The sequence below is a fragment of the Populus nigra genome, chromosome 4 (assembly GCF_951802175.1).
Source record: "Populus nigra chromosome 4, ddPopNigr1.1, whole genome shotgun sequence".
Classification (NCBI taxonomy): domain Eukaryota; kingdom Viridiplantae; phylum Streptophyta; class Magnoliopsida; order Malpighiales; family Salicaceae; genus Populus; species Populus nigra.
The window spans coordinates 2,333,140-2,356,369 of NC_084855.1; the positions used below are offsets into that span (position 1 = coordinate 2,333,140).

General features: G+C 34.7%; 2 protein-coding genes across 2 annotated transcripts; both read right to left on the reverse strand.

Moving 5' to 3' along the window:
• Positions 1–4,278: 4,278 nt before the first annotated feature.
• Positions 4,279–6,094, reverse strand: LOC133693002 (zinc-finger homeodomain protein 5-like). The gene is made up of 2 exons (XM_062114188.1): positions 5,772–6,094; positions 4,279–5,550 (listed from the first exon to the last, which is right to left on the reverse strand). Exon 2 carries the CDS (start codon positions 5,418–5,420, stop codon positions 4,539–4,541), a length of 882 nt encoding a protein of 293 aa, XP_061970172.1. The 5' UTR covers positions 5,421–5,550; positions 5,772–6,094; the 3' UTR covers positions 4,279–4,538.
• Positions 6,095–12,002: 5,908 nt separating this feature from the next.
• Positions 12,003–16,433, reverse strand: LOC133691894 (uncharacterized). Its single transcript, XM_062112514.1, has 2 exons — positions 15,076–16,433; positions 12,003–12,398 (listed from the first exon to the last, which is right to left on the reverse strand). The coding sequence occupies exons 1-2, from the start codon at positions 16,197–16,199 to the stop codon at positions 12,377–12,379; spliced, it is 1,146 nt and encodes a 381-aa protein (XP_061968498.1). The 5' UTR covers positions 16,200–16,433; the 3' UTR covers positions 12,003–12,376.
• Positions 16,434–23,230: the final 6,797 nt, after the last annotated feature.

Here is a 23,230-nt window from a genome sequence, read left to right on the forward strand (position 1 = left end):
CATTAAATATTTAAATTAAATAAATCAATAATTTTGAAATAATCTTCTTATTTTGTAGCCATTAAATGCAATAAATTACAAGAAAATATTTTAATTTCTAGTTTTTTTTATCTTAAATGTGCACGTATCGTGTGACAACAAATCATTGTAGATGCATGCTGTCGTGGAGTGAGGGTTCTCGTAGCAAGCACAATGAATAATGGAGGGATCGAATTAGAAAAATTAATAGTGGAAGCACCTAATTAATTGAACTCCCATCAGAGAGGGACTGTGGGTGTAATTATCCCAAATGAAATTAGTAGCAAAAATCAAAAGCAGTCCAGCAAAACCTCCTGGACCGTACACCCACCCTAAACAAGGCCCGTTGTCAGGTCAACAGACACTCCCTTGTCCTATAGCATGAATTTGGGTTGTTTTTTATTTTAAAATTATTTTTAAAAAATTTAAATTTAAATTTTATTTTATATTTTTATTTACTTTAAGTTAATATTTTTAGATGATTTTGATATATTGATATTAAAAATAATTTTTTATAAATAAAATATATTTTAAAAAGTATTTATTACTATATTTTAAATCACCCAAAACAGTCCGAAACAGTCCAGCAAAACCCCTGGAATTAAAGAGGGTTTTGGGATTAAATATCAGAGATGAAGGGTGGAGATTGAGCTGAGCCATGGAATCTAAAGAGAGATGATTTTTGGGACTGATGAAGGGAAGCTTGCTTGATTTGTTGACGACGACGAAGATGATGAACTCTCTCCCCCTCTGAAATGGCTGCTCTGTTGGGGAGATAGTTCTTCTGGTCGGGGTGTGATTAGGATTCAGGGGTTTTACTACGGTTCTATTGTGCTTATAAGGGGTTTAAGGGTGATTGATTTAATATTAATGGGCTTAAACTCGGTTACAGTATTTCAAAACCTAAACTGTGTGGAGAAACCATGTATATTAGCCTTGATTTAATGTAGATTACAATAGTGAATTAACTGATTTGTTCTTAAAAAAATCACACAGTATTCTTTTTTAGCGGTAAAATAGTTTTATTTATCATTTTATAATTGTTTGGGACATCTTAGTCCTTTTATAATTATTTGCACAATAAAATTAGGCTTTTTCAAAAAAAAATTTGACATGCACAATGTAACTATTTTATTGCCATTGAAATAAAAAAGGCCAGCTTTTGGAGCATGTTGATATTTTTATATTTTTTTTTGTAATTATAAAGTTGGTATCATAAGCAATTTGGTTATTTAATTAATAAACAAATAAAAAAAATTAATGATGTGTTTATGAAAGCACCGACAAGTGAATCACTCTACCATCTTTAGACGGCGGGTGTGGTGACTCAGGGTGGGTAAAAACCTGCTTCTTGGTGTTTTCTAATTTGCAATGGCGTGGGCTATCGGCACAAGTGACTTCATTCCCAGCAACGTGGCAGTGATTGATTCCTTCTTTTTTTTTTTTTTTTTTTTGTTATATCAGTTTTCGTGACTATCCTTGTAACATTTCACAATAGGATTCTTTTCCCATAGGATTTGGTCCCAACTTTTCTAATTGTTATTTTTTTTATTTAAATTAGTTTAATAATTTTTTTATAATTTCATTCTTCATCTAATTTTTTTATTTGAAGTTTGGTTTTTATTTTCTTGATTGTTATTTATTTTATTTTGGATAGTTTTTGAAATTAAATTATATATATATATATAATTTCATTCTCCTTTATTATATTTATATATAAGATTTTATCCTCATTTTTTTTTATTGCTGTTTTATAACCTTTTTTAAATTGATTTTTTTTATTTCATGCTTCAACACTAAATTGATCTTCTTGATTGATCTTAAATTTAGAATTTAATGGGCTATGAATTTAAGGAATTAACCCAAATTTGAGAGATTCGCTCGAGTTTATTTGTTGTTTTTTTGTTAAATTTATTTTTTTTAATTTCATCATTTAACATTTAATTTAATTGGATATTAAGCTCCGTAATATTACATACATACATATATGATTTTCACTAATTTTAAAAACATACAAAGTCTTTTTATATTTCATTCTTTGTTGAATTTAGTTTATTTTAAATAATTTTTTAGTAAAATTAAATTGCTTGCTCAATATTTATTTTTAAAAATATATCATCCTTTATGTCATTATCTTTATTTATTTTAATATTTTTTAAACAATTAGAAAAAATAACTGACCCCAATGTAGTATTAGCCTGGAAAGAATTTGATGGCAACGAAACGCGCGCCTATAGACTTTTATCTAAAGGTCCACCAGGTTTGTTCTATGCACTGCAGAGTACGGATTCCTTTCATATTTGAATCCAACAAAATTAGGTGAGAGGAAATATTTATGAGGATGAATGTCCCATCAATTTCAGCATGACAATTTTTTCGGACCCAACTAGAAATTCATATAGTTTTAATAGTGAGAATTTATTCATGATAAAACACAATTTTCAAAAAAATAATAACTATTATTGTTCCAGCTGTTTAAGCTATGTAATTTTTAGGCCAACAATTGCAAATATGCATTCTCTATTTAATGATTTAAATATCATAAAGTTTTTTCTTCCAAGTTAGTCTTACTTTTTAAATTATCAATCAAATTTATCGATTGGTGGTCTATTCAATCACATCATCTATCAATCTAATCATGAAAAACCTAATTTCTCCGTGAAGTTCTCTCACACTTTCATTAATTTGAAAACATCTTGATGTGAAATAAAAAAAATATAATATTAACAAAAACTAATTGAGAAAGAGAAATTATTGTTCTCTTTCTCACAAAATACTGTTCATTAAAATAATATACATATTTTTTAATGTTATCCTTAAACATTAGATTTATTTATTTTTATTAAGCTTCTTATTTTAATTTAGTTTACTAGATTATCTTAGTCTCATAGTTTAATTCATAATTTTTGTTGGTTAACCTAGTTGACTCCAAGGTTTTTTTTGGGTATTTTTAATTGATTTTTTTTTTAAATTTTATCCTTCAATGTTCGGGTTAATTGAAAATTAACTTTTATAATTTGTTTTAATTTACTTTTTATGAGACTATTTCAGTCTCACAATCCAAGTTAAGAGTTTACTTTTTATGTTTTTTTTTTTAAAAAGTTGAGGTTGGCTTTGAACTTACTAAGTTGAACGGGTTACATCGAATCAATCTTTACACGGTTTAAATTTTTTTTCTTCATGAAAACTTGTTAGTAATATCTGTATATATTTTTTTTTTATCTTTTAAAAATTTGATCTAACCTGCAACGTATTTCAACCCTTATTCTTGAACAATTTCTCATACTTCTGTGTTTCAACATGTATATGCTTGTGAGGAATTTGTCATCCTAATTTTGAAAGACATCACTGTTTCTATCACACCATTTTAATCATGGAGATTGGCATTGTATAACCTTACTCTGCTTCATCATGCAAATTCAATGGTGAAATGTTTATGGCAGACTGTTCTTGTTTTATAAGAGAGTCTATTATTGGGAGATAAACCACACGACTAGACTTAGCTTTCTTTTAGACGATGTCGATATATACTAGACTACCCTTGTTCATGAATTGATGCCCGATAACCAATTATGATGCTTCTTCTAAGTGCATATGCCACAACAGTATATAGAATGCGACTATGGCAGATAAAGTCTCCAGTCCAGGTGATGTACTTTATTGCACCCTCACACCTAGTGTTTTTGGCCCTTTTGAGGCTTCCACACCCAAGTCAAGAAACGAAGTGTTCGTATCATTTGAAATCTGTTTCCGAAACTATTTAAAAGAAAAAAAGCTGATGCCAAAACCAAAATCCACTTCCATTTCTCTTGCACAGTTAGACTTAATATGAAACATGGATTGAACAGCAATCTTTTCAGTGTTCATGTTGATTCGTGGAGGAATTATCAATGATTAAATAGGGGGATGAGGATGTGTTTAATCCAATGAATTATCCAGGGCCCAGCCCTACTATTTTCTGGGTTCAAACACAGACCAGTACTTTAGGGATATATATTATAGACAGATAAGACATCAAGCCTAACATGGCCCATATTGGTTGCTATAATTGTTAACTGGGATTCAGGCACATGTTCCTCGTATGATTGTGTCAAAAACTTGAATACAATCGAGCATTATGCACAAAAAGATTATAATTTTTGCTTCATTTTCCTTGTCTAATAATTTTGTTGGAGAAAATAATCGAGGAACTCTTAAAATGAATGATATGTGACAAATAATCCAAACATACTATAACTCTGATGGGAAAACAATGGAAACTTTTCTAACAACATTGGTATTGAGAAAAAGGAAGATTGCAAAACTTAGGACAACATGAGAATTTTACAAATTTTTGATCAAAGACAAAGAAAAGACCTTCCCATATTCAATAATCATGCTAACCCGCCTCCATCTTCTTCTTCTTTTCATGGATCTCTCCTCCTACTCAACCAGCTAGCTACCAACCAAGCCTTTCACATTTATATCCATCATGAATACCTCATCACTTGAAGCAATTACTTATATTCTTCAAAGAAACATCATGGGTTCTCATCAAGTGGCACTTGTTGCTGTTGCTGCTTCTTCAAATTCTTGTTATTATGCATCCAAACCTTGAAAACCTGCCTCCTTACACCAACTTCGGCACAGAATCTCTCCACTTCCTCTTCATCTTGTTTGTTAATCCTCCACCCAACTTTCTCAGCAAACTCCATCATCTTATCTTTCTGTTCTTGTGTGAATTTTGTTCTATGTCTTTTCTTCGACATAACATAAGGTGGAGGTGGTGCTCCCTCTGCATTAGACTGAAAAGGATTAAGTTCCTCACTTGAAGACTCAGTTCCTCCACTGGTACCACCAAAAGCCACACTCATGGGTTGAACCATATTTGCAGTGTTAGGACTTGTATGCAACCCCATAGAATATCTTTGATGGTGGTGGTGATGATGCAGTACAGTTGGCGAAGGCAATGGTGGTGCCAACTGAAGACTATGAACCATAGTAGTGCTTCTTCTTGAACCAGGACTAAATTGAATCTCTCCATCGAGTTCTCTGCGGTGAAAGTTGCGGTGGCAATCACAAGCTGCACATTTTAGTGCTTCTAAACTTCCTTCTTCGCCTCCTGGCATGAACTCACCACAACCATCAAAAACGTTGCCGCCTACACTGGCTGCGTGGTTTCTGAGACATTCGAGGTACCTTGTGTTGGATGTTTTGGAGTTCGATCCGCTTGATATGATTGCAAGTCGATCTGGGTTTGGAGATCTTGAGGGTTGGCGTGGGTGATCTAGGGTTTGAGTGTAAGTAAGGACACTGGTGCCATTGTGGTTGCCATCTTTTCTTCTTTCCAATCCCGATGATTGGTGACTATAACTTGAAGGGACTGACGTTCTTATATCATTTTCTGGACCTCTTATTTCCATGGCTATGCACCGCACCTTTCTTAAACGCAGTACTAGAATCTTTTTTTGAAAATAAAATCTTAAGCTTTCGGAATAATTTTTAATAACAATGGAACCTTAAATCTTGAAGCTGCTCTCCAAGATTGCACGCCTAACAGTAAATAAGAAACATTTCAAAAAAGAATAAGTTGTAGTAGCTTAAATACGTACTAAATTAATGACCTAAGCTAAGTTCGGGAAGCTGTTAAGATTCCCTCAGTTGTGCCAAGAGGCAAGCTTGGAATGAGATAAGAAGGAAGAGAGGCGATAATATCAAGAAAAAAAATCTTAAAAACAAACAGGAAATTGAAGTTGAAATGGGACCTAACTCACAGTTTCAAGAGCGAGAGGCCACAGTTAGCATCACCAGCACTACAGGCTTTCTGATCATCATCATCATCATCATCATCAAGTCCTTCACATCTCTCTCTAGCTAGCTAATGTTTTCAAGTTATGTAGAAATACAAGAATTGGCAATAGAGAGATAGAAGAGAGAGGGGTTCGGGTGTGTGTGTTTTTTAAGTTTAAGATTATGGGGGTTAAGGACTGTGCTTCTGGGCTTCCAACAGGCCAACTACATGTCCAACAAGAGACAGCTTGGTTGCTTGTGACGAAGCCAGAGGGTAGATAAACTTTGTGAGGAGATGGTGATGAGATTAAGAGCCCTTTCTCTGTACAAAACAACCGACAACGTCATGTTCAGCCCTCTCCCACGCCCTGCCACATTGGGTCCCACTTAACCCCTTCATTATTGCTTCCCTTTCCATTTCTTATCTTTAACCCAACTTGACCCCTAGATAACCGAACAGATGTATATGGTGTCCTCCTCTCACTTGATGCGACCCAGCTAGCCTTATTTTTCGCCACCGTGCTTAGTCTTAAACCCTAGGCATTACATTAGCCTCTAATTCGTTACTTTAACAAACAAACACCTACTTTAACAATTTGGCTCAGATCATCAGTTAAGGTGATACACAATGAGCTGTTTGTTTCAAGAATTTAAAGAGAAGTTAATAATGGATAAATAAGTTTTCCAAAAATATTCCAGCTCGAGTATATGGATGTTTTTTTTTAAAAAAAGTGAATCCAGTGTTGTTAAGAACATCGACTCAGTTGATATTCTTTAGATGCTTAAAGTTTAACAAGAATTTATGCAAATGAAGAAGGAAAGAGCTATGGGGGGGGGTAAAAAGTGAAAAAATCTGCATGGGAATGGTCCACAGTAATGGTGTTGTCGTGTAGTATAGTGCAGTATGATTCTCTCAATCTCAACTCTCAAGCATGACCAGAGGCTAATGTGGGCATTCTGTTTTTGATCTGCAAACCTCTCTGCAACACCACGCTTGCCCCAAGCAATGTCTTACCTTTCTGTGATGCAATCGATGGCTTTGCTTGTCCCTCTCTTTGAACATCTTTTGCTTTGGTACTTGCCTATTTGCTTGCTAGATAGCTCTCTACCTGTTCATGGTCGTTTCTTGTTGCAGTACAGCTTCCACCAATAGAATTTCGAAAGCAAGAGTCAGAAGCCAGGACCTTTATACATTTATTTTTGTTTTTATTTTGAGCATCATGATCCAACTTGGAATCTCTTTTTCCCTCTTTTCTTTTTTCAGATGCAAAGCACATATTCGTTTTAGGTCTAGTCCTGTTAAAATCTATTGCAATTTTGAAGCCTGTACATCATATCTGGTATGAAACTTTTGGGAACATAAAAGAGAAAATTGTGTTTCATTTTCAGAACTTTAATCTCCATACATCTTGACATTTTAGCCAGGCAGCTTAATTTGGCATCTTGCTTGCTGCAATATTCAAGATTTTGGGAGTGGCAGGCCAGAGCATCACACTCTCAATATTTTTGTCTACCACACTTACGGCAGTTCATTTAGTATTGCGATCATGCTACTCCTTCCACTAGCTGTGGTTCACCAACAACCTGAGTAATTTGTTGATCAGTTTATTTGATGTTTAGTTTGTAAAAAAGCATTCCAACAAAACATGGATTTGAGGTTGAACTTCTCTTACCTAGCATAGAAAATGTACTAATTCGGTAATTTAAGTTTCAGCAAATGGGTTGATAAATTCTTGGTTGAAAGTAGTAATAAAAAATAATAATTCATGCTGCTTCGTTGTTATGTTCATTATAGTTTTTGATTTAGGTTATGTGGTTTACTTAAAATTAGTCCTGAATTCAATAAATTAGTTGTTTTATTATGGTTTTTCAATGTTACCCGTTTTGATGACATCAAGATTTATCATTTTCATGGCTAGAATTGGTGTGAATAATCGATGACTATATATCTCTTCAATTGGAATCTACCAAATCTCTTTTTTAATTCTCTTTTAAATTCAATATCTGAAAAGTAAAAGGAATGAATTTATTTATTTTTAATCAAAAATGTATTTTAGAAAACAAAAGGTACTATAAATTAGTTTTCTAATTTTGTAGTCAGAAACCAATAATCCCTCTAGTTTTGAAAATAATTAATTAATCATTTGATAAATGTTGATCATGTTTAATCTAATAATTTTATTTTAAAAAATATCTTATTTTTATTAATCTTTCCATATCATATATTTCTTCTTTTATGTTTTCTATTTGTCATAATAAAAAAAACTAAATAGATTGAAAAAGAAACATGAATTGGGTAAAAAAAATCAAGCTACTAATAGATTTAATTAGATAGATAGCCCACACTTCGCCACAAGCCCTGTTGAATTTTATGTAGTTTTAAAAACAAAGCTCAAGAGCTGTCATTGTACTTTAAAGAACAAAAAAAAATCAAAGACTTGACATCATAGAAAAAGAACTAAAAAAAAATAATTGTCAATCCCTAAGAATTAAAATGTTGACGAATGAAATTGAAGAAAAAAAGAGTCTTAAAAAACAAAACACCAACAAAACCAAGTGAGGTTATCAAAACCCACGAGCAGAATCATGCGGACAGAATAATCCAATAGAAGGCAAAACAAAAAGGAAAAAAAAGTTTAATTTTAAAAAGAATTAAATCTTGAAGAATAAAATAAAAAAGAATAAGAAAAGGAGACAATAAAAAAAACTTGGGTCACACGGACAAACCTTTCACTTAGATCATGAGACACAGAGAACCTGATTGAAAAGAAAATCAAAGAAAATAACGAACAACCTCGAAGGATGTAACCAAGAAAGAAAATAATGTCAACCCATATTAAATTTTCATACTCCTGACACTAGCTAGTGACTAAACTAGAAACACCGTATCTGGAAAACAATTATTTTAAAACTTGGCTTGACTCGACAACTTGACCCATGACCTAGGTGACCCTTGACTTAAACCAGACCGAGTTTCAAAAGAAATTAGGAGATAATTGATCCAAGTGTAGGACGATCAAAAACTCGGGATGACCCATGTTTCGATTAGCTTGGAGAAAATCTAATAAAAAAGGGGTCAAAACTCGTTGATTGATTTTTTTTAAATGGCATCATTTTGACTTTTTTATAAAACAAAAAGATTTGGTTGATTTAAGCTAACTTGAGTCAACTCACTCAACCTATGACTCAATAATTATCCCGAATTGACTCTCTGGTAAGGCCTATAAAGAATGAGAAAAACCAAGGATACCAAATCCCAACAAATTAAATGTTGAATGATGAAATAAAAAAAAAATTGATGGATAAAAAAATAGCAATTAAGAGATTAAGGACCTCATTTGAAAAAACAAATTGAGAGGATAAATTAAAATTTTGAATTTAAGGGTAAAATTAAAAAAAATTAACAAATAAATCCAAAATAAAAATAAAAAACCAAGAGAATGGGGACCGAATCTAAAAAAAATCAAGATTATGGATCCAGGAATGAAATTGAGAACAAATTAAAATTTAATAATAATAAAAAAGCTAAGAATCAAAATTACAAATCAAAATATTAAGGGTCAAACCTTAAATACCATAAAAAATTGAATTGAAGGGAAAAATTGAAAAGAAAAACTAAATTAAAAAAAGAATCCAAAACAAAAATAAAATTTAAGAAAACAAGGACCAAGTATGAAAAAAATTAAAAATAAGATCATAGATCCAATGAAGAAATTGAAAATAAATTAAAATTTTAAAAAAGAGCCAAGAATATAAATTAGAAATTAAAATATTGAGAGTCAAACCTGAAACATTATAAAATAAGAGGACAAATTATATATAAAAATCAAATGCCAAAGCATGCAATTGAAAAAATAAATGTAATTTGATACAACTAAAAGAAAGAGGATCAAATGTGATAAAGATAATAAATAACACACCCTTTTGATTTTTTTGCAAGGACAACACATTTTTCAAGGCTGAAGAGAGAGAAAAGAGGGGGCAAAGAAAACACGTAGTCGGAGCTCAAACATGCATGAGACGAAGTAACGCGCCTCACCATCATAAAGGGAACGACAAGATGCATCTAACATCACTGCCTTGAGATGCGATGTTCTTTCAACGGGAGGCGTCACACACGCCGTCTAAGGGACGTAGGTGCCTCCCACACGCTAGCGCGTGTGATGTACGCGGTAATAATTTTTTTTAAGAGTTAAATGATAATTAAGTAACTACATCGTTTCTAGAATAAAGAAAAACCAAAAATACTCTTGCTCGTGCGGTCAAGGGAAGTCAACATCTAAGGTTATTATTAACATTACACTGTACTAATAAAAGTTTAAAAGACCCATTTACTCCTATCCAATCTTATAATATCATATGTGTTTTATGAAAATACTATATTATCCTTAAAAATACATGTTATAAAGCTTAAATTATGAAGAATAAAAATAATTAAAACATTGTTTGAATTCATAATATTTCTCCTCACAATCCACGGGAGAAAACTGAGTTCATTTAGTTTTTTTTTGTAATGACATATAGATTTTCAAACTAGAAAAATTATTCAAAATACAAGTAGATCTCAACAAGCTCCAACCCAGGTGAGCATTGAATGACACTAGTGTCACCTCTTTGTAAATGATGAACTAACTGGCTAGAAACTGACTGCACTGAGTCATTGAGCTGAGCGTAAGTAATGGTTGAATTCCTGGTTGCACCATTCGAATCATGTTCAGACCAAATGAAGGCTGGCTTGGACCGGAAGGCTGGTAAGGGAGCCCGTACTGGGAGGTAGAGAACCACCACAGGCTGGTCAGGGAAAGAAGGGCCATATTCTCGTAGTCCATGTTGTTTTTTTCAGGAGTGTATTACGTTATCGGGCCATTTTATAATAACAAAAGGTGAGATTTGATAAGAGAATCAAGATGGCCTATCTTGTTTCCATCGAAGAAAACTAGAACAAGAGGCGAAATTTAGCAGATATTCGACCGAGAATATTCCACTTATTGAGCTTTCATGCACTGTAAAAATCCCTTGTCTTCGTGTCTAAATGTTTGTATATGCCATGCTGACATGAAAGCATTGAAAGACACAAAAAGCAACTTCTGAAAAAGGGTTGGCAAGCAAAGGAATTTTGTTGGAATTTCACCCAAATTAGTATGGGATCAAGTAATTTATAAACTAACAAAAAAATAAAGCGGGTGTTCCGAACAAGTTTGTTCCTCGAGCCTAGTCCGTCCATGTGTATGGGCTGGAATGTCATAGGCCCACACTTGGAATCTTATCCCATAAAAAAAAAACAATTAAATTTAAACGCGGGAATAAACTCTTATGAGAACATTTGAAAACGTGAGTTAATTCCTGTTTTTTAAAAATTAATTTTTTTATATTTTAAATTATTTTAATGGGTTGATTTTAAAAATAATTTTTTTTAAAAAATAAAAAAACATCATTTTAATACATTTCATAATAAAAAACACTTTAAAAAACAACCCAATCACTCCTTATAAAAATTAAAATATGAAGACATGTTCCATCATTGAAAAGAACAACGATGAATGAATTTAAGGAACCATAAACTTATTTAATTGGTTCTCTATTAATAAAAATTACTAATTAAAGCATTAATTATGTATGAGATTATTATAAAAAAAATTATTTTGTACTGACAAAACCTAAAAGGTATAGCTATGTTATTATAGCCACCATCAGAGCATTACTCATCGTAATGGTACTTGTTGCTGGTTGCAATGCTTATGTTTTTGCAACATTTTTGACATGCCGGCCTTTGTCAGTTGCTAAGCACAGGGAGAACAGCTCTCCCTCAATTCCACATTTTCATCAATCTTTCTTTGGACTTTATAATGAAAATCCCATGTCTCTAACCACTAGATCGTACCCTGGAATTCATCACTCTTTGTATTTCTTTTGAGTGATTGAGCCATTACATCTCTATTTTTAAATGAACCATTTGTATTCCAAACCTTGGTTCCATTAGAGATGGTATAGACGCAAAGAGTTGGAAACTTTGGGCGACGGGGCGCCTTCACTTGTCTATGACAAATTAGAGCCTCGCTAACATCAACCTTAGGCAACGCTTCGGCAAGAGAAAGGGATAGAGTTCTGTTGTAAGTTCTTAAAAACGCTCTGCTAACTCATGTGCAAAATTTGGCTGATGCACCTATGCAATCTGATTCATCTGATGCTCTTAACATATAAAACCTCATCCAAGATTTCTATGTACATTGTCTGCTTGCGACCATCCATTGATAAGAGCAATTGCCTCCGCTGATAAAGGTTCTAATTGTATAGCCAGGATACAAATAGCCAACCACAGTCAAAAGGCAAAAACATGGAGCGAGCTCTTCTAACTCTATTATGTCCTATAAGAAAGTCCTGATGACAAAATCCAATCTTTTACAAAGACAACAGAGCTTGACCACATCTAGTCTTATTTAATTTTCAAAGCAAGAGGCAAGTACCAATATCTCTTGATGTCTAGGATATCCAGGCTTTTCACGAGTAGCGTCCAACTTTTTTGCACAGCTCTGGAAGCACCTCAAATGATTGCTGGATAGAAGAATAACTTCTCATCCTAAAGTTCCAATCATTGTCCCCAAGCACAGGCCCTAAATCATGGTGGAACAAAGAAAGAAACAGATGTTAAACGAGCAAATATGAAACACGGATATGCATTCCAATGTACAGCAATTTAAATCCTTCTACATTATAACGTGGTATTCTGTTCTGTCTAACTATATAAAAAAAATCTTTTATAAGCATTAAGAAAATCTATCAGATAAATTAAATGGTCAGATGATTAGCTGGATTCTAAGAAGCTACAATAACCCCATATCCTGTGCATCATTCAGACCCTGCCAAACCTGGTTTGTATTCCAGGGCACCTGGGTCCCTGTGAAATCAAGTGCCCTTCCCATTAGCTGATTCAAGAGTAGTCCTTCAACCATCTTATCAGAGGTGGTTAGGGAATCTAGGGTGCGGGTGCAGTAAGATCAATTGTCCTATTCCATTAAATCAATCAACCCGAAATATCTCTTCTGTAGTTCCGAAAAATATATGAAATTAAACTTTCAACAGGAGGAAACTATAAAGCATGAAAAGCAGCACCTGATTTAATCATAGCATTAGCAATAAAACTAGAAAAGGGCAACCCTGGTGACAATGAACTCAAACCTAGGTAAATTGAAGGGGTTAACCTGTTTCGCAAGTTAAGAAAATAACACAAAGGAATGCAAATGGGAACAACAGTATATTGCACCGACAAGATCCCAAATCCCAAAACAAGGAATGTTTAAACGCAGAGTATTCTACACAACAAACTACACTGCAAATAAGCATATGCCATCACCAAGTGCGCAAACATTTCTGCTACACCTTGGATAGATCTACTTATAAGGAAATGGAAGTCTTAATCCTTCTTCTCAGGTTCCAAATTTAAAAATGCCACAAGGTTTAGCAAGAGCTCTGAAAATAAAATCAAACCTGTCGTGAACAAACCGGGAAGCAGACACGCCCTTGATATGGTTTGAGCAAGTAATGATATTCCCAAGCTTTATCAATAGTATGACATTCATGCCATTGATTATTGGATATAGCTTCTAGAAAGTAAAACAACAAGCTAAAACCTCAGATTTTACAATAACTATGACAGTAGAGTCATTTTCCAAGGCATGGAAAGTGAATAATGGAAGATACAAGTAGAATCCCAAATAGAAAGAAGATTGAAGAGATCAGGGCAGAACTAGAAATTTTTAAGTGCAGATTTGGTGGACTTAAAAAATGAGTTGAAGTAATAACAGAACAGTTGTTGTTTTTTCTTCCCTTCTAGTTTGTTGGTGGGGTGGAGGGCATAACTTCTAAACTCAAGGTCAAATTTTCCATTTAGAAAGCAACTTTATGATATTTTATGTTAAACCTATACTAAAATGTTCTGTCCTTGATATTGGAACAGCGCGTCACCTGAATGTTGTATTTCTTTTAACTTCAACCAGAGAGTACAAATTGAACAAAACAAGAGAACACTGTAGATCAAGGCAATCTCATAATAGCTAAAGCCAAAAAAATTAAGCATCATACTGATTGTCCATGTTTAATTTAAGAGTTTGTCCTTTCCCTCAGACAGGTTTGGCTTAATAGAATTGCATTGTCTTATAAATGTTTAATTTGTGATTGAACCTTTCTATTAATCATTTCCACCAATCATCCCCTTTTCTTCTCAATCTAATGTCCGACCAATTCATTTCTATCTTCATTTTCTAAACTATTCTATGTTTCAGTCCTAGCTACTTATTAAAGTAATTTTGCACAGTCATGTACCCGCAATGTCCGACATGTATTGCTGCTTATTGACTCTACACCATATATTCCTGCCTGATACAAATCCCATCACTTGAAATGCAATAGTATTTGGAATATTATTTTCAATGCAATGGACACTGAAAGTAGAGCAAAAAAAGCTCGTAAATGGAAGATTCTCAACATGCCAAGATAATGATAAAAGATGCTAGTCTCCGTTGAACAACAACATCATCTTTAATAATCCAATGGAAGATAACTTGAATAAAAAAGGTTCTATTCTAGCAAACTTAAAATTTGACCACTAGTTTATGTTGCAAGTTGCAGGCCTGATTCATTAGGTAAAAAGCTATGTGTTCTAAAGCTTTCAATCATAATCTAATCTTCTTCGTGATGTAAAACTATGTCAATCTTAATCTAATCTTTTTTCCTAATTTAAAACTAAGGATATTAACCTATAATCCCATTCAATTCTAACGAAACCCCACCCCCCCCTGGCCTGATGCAGCAAGGATGTTTTAACATTCCCCTTTTCCATAAAATTCCAAGCCCAACTAAACTTGTTAAGCAAAGCTTTTGAAAAATGCCTGGGAACAAATTATCCAAGTTCAAAATCACAACCCTAAGACACTCTCTACATCCCCATGCCTTGCATCAGACACTTTCAAGAGCTACCCCCATACCAGACCCCTTTCAGCAATTAAGAATCTAAAACTCGAACTACAATTCTATGTACATTAACATCTTGCAGTTATAAGGACGTAAAAATGTGGCAAGGAACAATACTAAAAGCAAGCAATCCCTGAACAACCAGCCACATTGCAAGTTCTGAAGCGCAAGCACATAGAACCACTTCAACCCAAATAAAATAAACAATGCATGAATAAATAAGAGAAACAAAGGAACAACTAATAATGACACAAAACATCAAAGTTACACGAGTCAAATTTGCCATTCAACAAAACCGAAAGTGGAAAGGATCATAAATACCCAAGATTGAGAATGCTGTTTATCGGGTCAATAAGCTGAGGCTCCTGCTGGTGCTGTTGTTCCTCCTGCTGTTGTTGTGTCAAATTACCACTTGAAGCCAATGCCACAGCACTCGAAGGTGACCCTTTTACCTCTTGAAATCTCCAAAGATACCATGATGCAACCGACCTATACGGCCTCCATTTTTCACACAGGTGATCCATCTGTGATGGGCGTGGCAACTCCGGCAAGTTATGAAGCACTTGCAACCCTTTCCTCACTTGAAGATCATTAATTGGCAACACATCCGGTCTATGCAGCGAAAAAATCATAAACATATGCACTGACCAAGAACCAATCCCATTTACCATTGTAAGCATAGTAAAAAGAGATTTATCATCCATATTTACAATCGCAGAATCCGATAAAATCCCATTTTGATACTTCCTAGCTAGATCATGAAGGTAACTCGCTTTACGCCCAGAAACCCCAATTTGCCTCAACTGTTGTGGAGTCAAAGCAAGAACTGTTTCCGGTAAAACTCCAGCCTCGCCGCCACAAAGCGAAATGAAGCGCGTGTAAATTGAAGTCCCTGCTTTAAAAGCAAGTTGCTGGTAAAGAATGCTACGAGCGAGAGCAAGGAAAGGAGTAGGGAAGGTATCAAAGGTAGGGGGTGGGTAAATGTCAATTAAGGAAGCAAGGAGTGGATCAGCGTTACGGAGATGGCGAATTGCGTTTTCAAGTTCACCTTCACATGTTAGAGATCGTGCCATGATCCGCGGAGCGAGTGCGACGATTGCTCGATGTTGGGCGGTTTTAGTTCTTGGGGTTTTGGTTGCAGTGGTTCTGGGTGGTTCAGTTGTGTTTTTGATGGAGGTTTGGGTGGAATTAGGATCGTTAACGGTGGTGACAACAGCAGAATCGGGTGAGAGTTTACGGATTTTACGAGGACGGGAAGGGATTTTTGCGGGAGGAGATGTGATTGGTGGTGGGATAGTGGTTGATTCCGTGGTAGTAGTGGTTATTACAGTGGTGGTGGGGTCATTGAGTGGCTGAGTGTAAGCCTGGGTTTCGATTTGTGGCAGAGGCTGGGATTCTGATTGGGAAGGTTGTGGTTGAGGTTGGATTTGGGTCTGTTCGCCCATCAGTGATCGGTCAAATTAGGGATTAGGGTTGACTATTTTAGTGTCAGTAGTGGTGGATGCGGCGGTGGTTGTTGTGGTGGTGGTGGTGGTGGTGAGTGGTGGAGCCAGGTATTTGCTATTTTAATTTTGTGGGGGTGAAAGGGTGTGAAACGGGGTATCGGAAATTTTAGGATTGACGCTCGCTTGGTCGCTGCGTCTGAGAAGGAAAGAAGATGTATCTGAGTTATTGTGATCCCCACGCTATTCCATGAAACGTGAAGCTTACCGCTGTTGTGATTTGGACCTGTTGTGGCCCAGAGCGCTTGGAAAAGTTTGCTTAACTTTGAGAACCTAAAGCCCACATATTAAGCCCATTAAAGTTTCAAGACAGGCCTAACTTGCTTCCACGTTTGAATTTTAGAAGACGCGTAGGAGAACCATCGTTTAAAACTTAGATGGCGGGTTGATAGAGTTTGGGAACAGGTGCAAATAGTGTTTCTTTAAAATTTAAATTATTTTATTTAAAATTAATTATTTTTTTATATTTTAGATCATTTTAATATAAATTTTTAAAAAAATATATTATTTTGATGCATTTTTAAATAAAAAACACTTTAAATCATAATCACTACTACATTTCTAAACATATCACTAGATTGGTATGAGTTAAATTAAAAAAATTAATTGATTCAATCAAAAATTTAATTAATTTAAATTTAACTTGGTTAAAATTAGATTATCAATCCATTAACTATTTTTTTAAAAAAAATACTTAAATGATATTATTTTAATTTTATTTTTTATATATAACTAAACTTTGGTTTTGCAAAAAACTATATAAGATCAATGATTTATTTAAAACTTGATTAAGGGGTGATTCAGTCTCAAAACAAACCTTAATGCCTCTGGCGTTAAAAAAAAATTATATCTTTCTTGATAATTTTGATTTTGGTTACATCTAATCATATGAAAACCTTATGACAAACAAATTAATCATTATTAATTACCAGAAACTCTAAAAAGCATGTAGGAATTCTACTGTGTCTGCAATGTGGACATGCACAGTGGATTTTCGCGCCTTTTGAAGACCACTTTGATGTTCCTGTGGGCTTAGAAGAAAAGAGTTGAAGAAACAGAACGAGAGACAATAAGCTTGTACGCTCCATTTCCGTGTCTTGGAGCTGTGTTGACTAGCAGCGGCTTAGGCATGGGAGGGAGTAATCAAATTAGGGATTTTTTAAAAAAATTATTACAATAATTTAGAAAATTTAGAGAATAATATGTACTAAATTAGGGATTTTTAAGAAGAATTTAATAAAAAAAACACATTTTTACCTCACTTCTAAAATATAATATGTACTAAATGTACAATATAGCTGTTAAAAAGTGCTGACATGTTATGAAAAATAAATACAAATTAAGAACTTAGTCTTCTCCTCCTTGTCATCAGTCTCAAATGTGTTCCAATTATCAGCAACAGTGGCGTTTTAATTTTACACTCTTGCTTGCAAAAATAAAAAGAAAATTAATTTGTTGCTGAAAATAAATAATCTTAGAAAAGATGGTGGGTAGCTAAAAACTCGAATTCACGTTACAAAGCTGTAATTTTCTTTCCCTCGATTTTTCTTAACACAACATTCACTAATATAATTTTAAAACTCGATCCGATAAGTCAATTTAAAATCCAGCTGATTTAGGATTGAAACTAGACTAAATTGTTTTAAAAAAATAAAACAGGTTAAAATTCGGAGTGACCCAACTAATCTAATAGGTTAACTTAGTGACCTGATAAGACTCGGTTAAAAATCCAATTAAAATTCATTATCTTTTATTATTTTTTTACTAAAACGATATTATTTTAATTTTTTAAAAAAATTGAAATTAACCCGGTCAATCACTTGACTGGATTTAAAAACTCTTCTCACACATCCTCACTCAAATGTGTCATTGACTCAGCCCGTATGCAAGTTTGTGTGAGAAGTAATATAAACCTTTTCAAAATAAGGTTTTGCTTTTTCGTGAATCATTGCCAAGAAAAAGGATTTAATTGCATCTGGATTGCTTGCTTCCTTGCTTATGAGAGGACAAGTTGTTCCCATAGATAAGACAGATACAGTAATTTAAATATTGATATTGCGGTTTAAATCAACCGTGAATTAGTTAAATATTAAATTTAATTGATATTGCGGCAACTGCAACTTAATTAAATGTTAATATCCTTAAAATATTATATTTCTGAACGTAATATCCTTAAAATATTATATTTCTCAACCACGACATTCTTAAATTATTTTATTTCATCGAATCTTGTTCTTCTCATATTCTATTTCGCTATTTATTTATATTTTGTATATCAATTGCTCGATTGACCCCAAAATTGTCGTTCCTGGAGGCTTAGAAAAGATGGCTCGTTGTCATCGTGATGGTGCAGTAAATGCTTTGCCAACTTGGCTGTGTCTTTGATCTTTCTCTGGCGTTAGGAGAGGTGGTGCAGAATTTGGTGGGATTGGAAATTTGGTTTTATCTGGACGATTTGTCACTCATTTTGCGCTGAAGGTGGCTGATTCTAAAGGAGTTGGTTGGTTTTGGCCAACTGTTTTGGTTTGTTTGCAATTTTTTGGCCTTTCTTGGATGTTTTTTTTCCCTCGGAAAAAATGGAGGCACGTCAACACCATTAGCACTGAAAGATTGCAGACAAGAATGGCAATTTATGGAACGTAATTTCAAAATCTCTTTTTGTATAATCGCATCCAGCTTTAGCACACAATGCTGTGCACAAAGAAAGGATCACCACGAAATACAGAACACCATTAGCGTTCAGCTTTGCATGATCATCCAAATCTCCCTCCAAACTCACGCAGCTCATCTCTTGCTTCGGCGTCTTTATGCTTACCTGCAAGTTATTGAAAAGCTCTGTAAGTAACATGGTTTTATCACTGATCACAATCCAGGGGCAACACAAATAAGTATAATTCGGAACCCATTTTCATTATAAACAACAAATTGATGGCGAGTTTTTAAGTTGAATTTTGTGATTTATAGACGTAAAGTAGATTTCTTTTCTATTATTAAGACTGAACACTGGATGATGCAGAAAATCTTACTTGTGCCAATTACTTGATAAAAAAATCAACTTGGCTTCCTTGTCCATACTTATGAATGAATTCCTTCTTATTGTACTTCTCTTCGTTCGACTTTGTAAGACTTTCCCAGTTAAAAATAAAATAAAATGGTGAAACGACTTGGTGAAAAACTCAATTGATCAGAATCTCTAAAATACTCACTCGGGGGAAAAAATTGAGATTTGGATTATAATTTAGAGATTAAGTTTGTTAAAGTCTCTCTATTTCAGGTACCAACAATTTATTTTTAATCAAACAAGGTTATGCGGCTAGCAGCAATGTAGAAAGAGTTGTCAGGTTTCCACAGGAATTTCCTGCTATCTTAGCCATCTCCAACAACGGCACGGGTTTTACCTCGTCCTTGAGAGACTCCATGCAAGGATATAGGTTCATTATCCGGGAAAATTCCTACACTGGTGTGTTTTCCAGACCAGTTCGGGTCTCCTCCGTTTACACAAAAGAAATGGTATTGTTTTTATATAAAATCAGATACACATTGAACTGCTGAATGCAAAGGAATAAGAAGTAATTATATCACAATATACCAGTTGGCAAGAATGGCAAGAAACAAAACATAAGAACTTGGGTAAATTGCATAGTTCAAGATAATTAAGAAAGGAAAATAGTCATCTTGAAATCAAAACGTAAACTACAAATGCATAACTAGATAAAAATATAAAATATCATGCTCCAACTAAGCATTCCAACGAAAGAAGTATGGATGTATAGAAGGAAAAAAAAAGAAGAAAAAGGAACGCTCTTTGTGGCTCTAACGTTGATGCCTTTTCAAACTTTTCCACCATCTTCTACGTATTCTTTAGGGCATCACCTTTTGGAGTTCTTTCAAAAGAAGCAATGAAGACAATAGAATGAAAGACGTACATCAACGCGGCTATAACATAAGGGAGGCACTGAAAGAATGCAGATAAGAATGGCAATTTAGGGAGATTTGAAACCTCTTTCGTAAATTCCCATCCAAACCATGCTGCGAACAAAGAAGCGATCACCCAACAAGACAGAATAAACTCATTTTTCCTCTTTGCATAATCATCCAAATCTCCCGCTGCTTTCAGATTTGCATAATCATCCAAATATTCTTTGAGGGATGTTACTCGGAGAATTATTTTAAGACTGTCAAACCAGGCTATAGAATAAAGGAGGTAAATCAACACCATTAGAACAAAAGGGAGGCATTGACAGGTTGCAGATAAGAAATTAAGGCAATGTATGGATACGTAATCTCATAATCTTTCTCATAGAATTCCATTCAGCTTCTGCCCCACAGTACTGTGATCAAAGAAAAGATCACCACGTGAAATAGAATAAACCAATTTTTCCTCTTTGTACTGCCTGTTATGATTGTTGCTATTATGTGCAGCAATCATAAAGCATCTGCAGCCTATCTTCTAGAAGAGGATAGCTGCCATTACCATTGTCAAAGAGAGCTGCTAGATGCAGCCACCGTTGTTGAATGAGCTGGAGTTTGGCAGCCACCAATGTTAACAACAAAGCAAGAAGAGCTGCCATGAAATGCCTATAAATAGAGATATTATGTGAGAGCAAAATGTAGAGAGTGTGGTGAGTGTAGTAGAGAGATCAAGAGAGAAAGAGGGGTTGCAATGGCAGTAGCCTTGCTGCCATTGCAGCAGCTGCAAGTGCAGCAAAGATCAGCTCCTCCATGTATGTTGTAAATCTTTCTTTATATATCTCTAATAATATAGACTTTCCCGTGGATGTAGGCGGTTTTGCCGAACCACGTTAAAATATTGTGTCAGTGTGCCTTACCCTCCTTTGAGCAACTATCAATATACCACCAGTCCGCGAATGGGAAGCCGGAATCCCCAACACTGCCATCACCCAAATCTCTCGTGTTCAGCTTTGCATGATCATCCAAGGCTCCCTTCAAACTCATGCTGTCCATCCCTTGCATAGGTGTCTCTATGCGTACCTGCAAGTTACAAACTCTGTAAACTAGGTTACCTGGTCTAGGGGCAAACGATTGGGCAACACAGGTAATGGGAAGCCGGAATCCCCAACACTGCCATCACCCAAATCTCTCGTGTTCAGCTTTGCATGATCATCCAAGGCTCCCTTCAAACTCATGCTGTCCATCCCTTGCGTAGGTGTCTCTATGCGTACCTGCAAGTTACAAGCTCTGTAAACTAGGTTACCTGGTCTAGGGGCAAACGATTGGGCAACACAGGTAAGTATAATTATTCGAGAACCCATTTTCATTATAAACAATGAATTGATGGCGGGTTTTTAAGTTGAGTATTTTTGTGATTTACAAACTTATAGTAGATTTCTTTTTTTCTTTTCTATTATATTATTAAGATCAACACACTGGACAATATGGAAGATCAGAGGTGAAAATCTTACTTGTATGAAAAGCCTCTTGAACCCGCTCCTGAACAAGAGTAATCTAGCGATTGTCTTTTATATGATTCGACTGTGGCTTCGGAGTTTATATATCCGCAAAGGAGTTGGACTTGGAATCCATAAACTACTGGAGCGATAAACCGTGTTTATCTTTGACTTGGAACCCGAAACCTGTTCTTTTGGGGAACTTCAAATAACCATCAACGAATCTTGATTAATCCAAACAACTTATTTCTTTTCGATAAAATCCTCAAAGTTTAAAAAAAAATTATCAACTTCGCTCCCTTATCCATATTTATGAATGAATGAATGAATTCCTACTTACTATACTTCTCTCCGTTGGACTTTGTAAAACTTTTCCCATTAAAAAAAAATGGTGAAAAATTCAATACTTTAAAGGAAACATGTCACGAGCATTGAGTGCTGATGCAATAGGATCAAACTCAGATCCTAACCCACGCAGGATACAAATAATAAGACTTGGCTTTGTGCAGGTAATCCTCTAAAGAAGAAGTTACTTTGGTGAGAGTCTGCAATTCTCCCTACATTTGCTGAATATAGCCTTAGGTATGACTTTTATAAAGAGTCTCCAAAACATTCCAAGCATCATGACAGGATTCACTGTTGATGACTTGGGAGAGAACTGTTGATCCATCCAAGGATCAATTGACTAATACAAGCCAACTTGCTGCAGCTAGATTGGGTTGCAATGAACCATCAGCATCAATGATGGTTAATTCAAGACAGGGAACCCCATTCGTCACATATCCAAGAAGACCATGTCCTCTCAATATTGGAATAGATTGAGCTTTCCATAAAAGATAGTTATTTGAGCTTAATGGAGATATCAGGTAAATGAGTTTTTGAAGGTGAAAAATCAAGAGAGAGCAGAGTATGTAGGCAGGATTGAGGAGGTGCATGGGAGATTCCATTGCTGGCTGTAGAAAAGCTAGCTAACCCATCGTTGCCTTTGTTGTATTCATATATAAATAGAAGATTACAGTAGTAATTATCACCTATAGGGATAACAACCAAACTGCATTGGAATTGACAGGGATATTGGCACTTACTGCACTGATCTCCCTCTCATTCCTGCAATAGTGCACTGTGGCACTGCTCCTCCACTGCAGAATACCCAGTGATTCCTGTTATATACGCTGCCGTGATATATATCACGTCTGGTAGAGTAGGATTTTGTTTGATCCCGGGATATCAGGACATGTTGCTGTTATCAATTAATGATCATCTCACCATGATCAAAACTACTTATAACCAGCCATGGAAAGGGTTAAAAAAGGAGAAGAGAAACTAGTTATGTAATTATCATATTTTTGTCCTTGTGTCGTTCAAGAAACAAAAAAACAAATATGAAGCTATTCTAGTTAAGGAAAGAGATTCGGTTCTCAGCTCTCAGTTCTTACAAGTGATATACCTACCGTAAGGATCATTTAAGGGTCAGCGGAGACAAAAAGGAAATGAACTCGATTGGTTTGATTTCAACTAAAGATTCTAGCAGCTACCCGATGTAAGAACATTAGTATTACAATATGT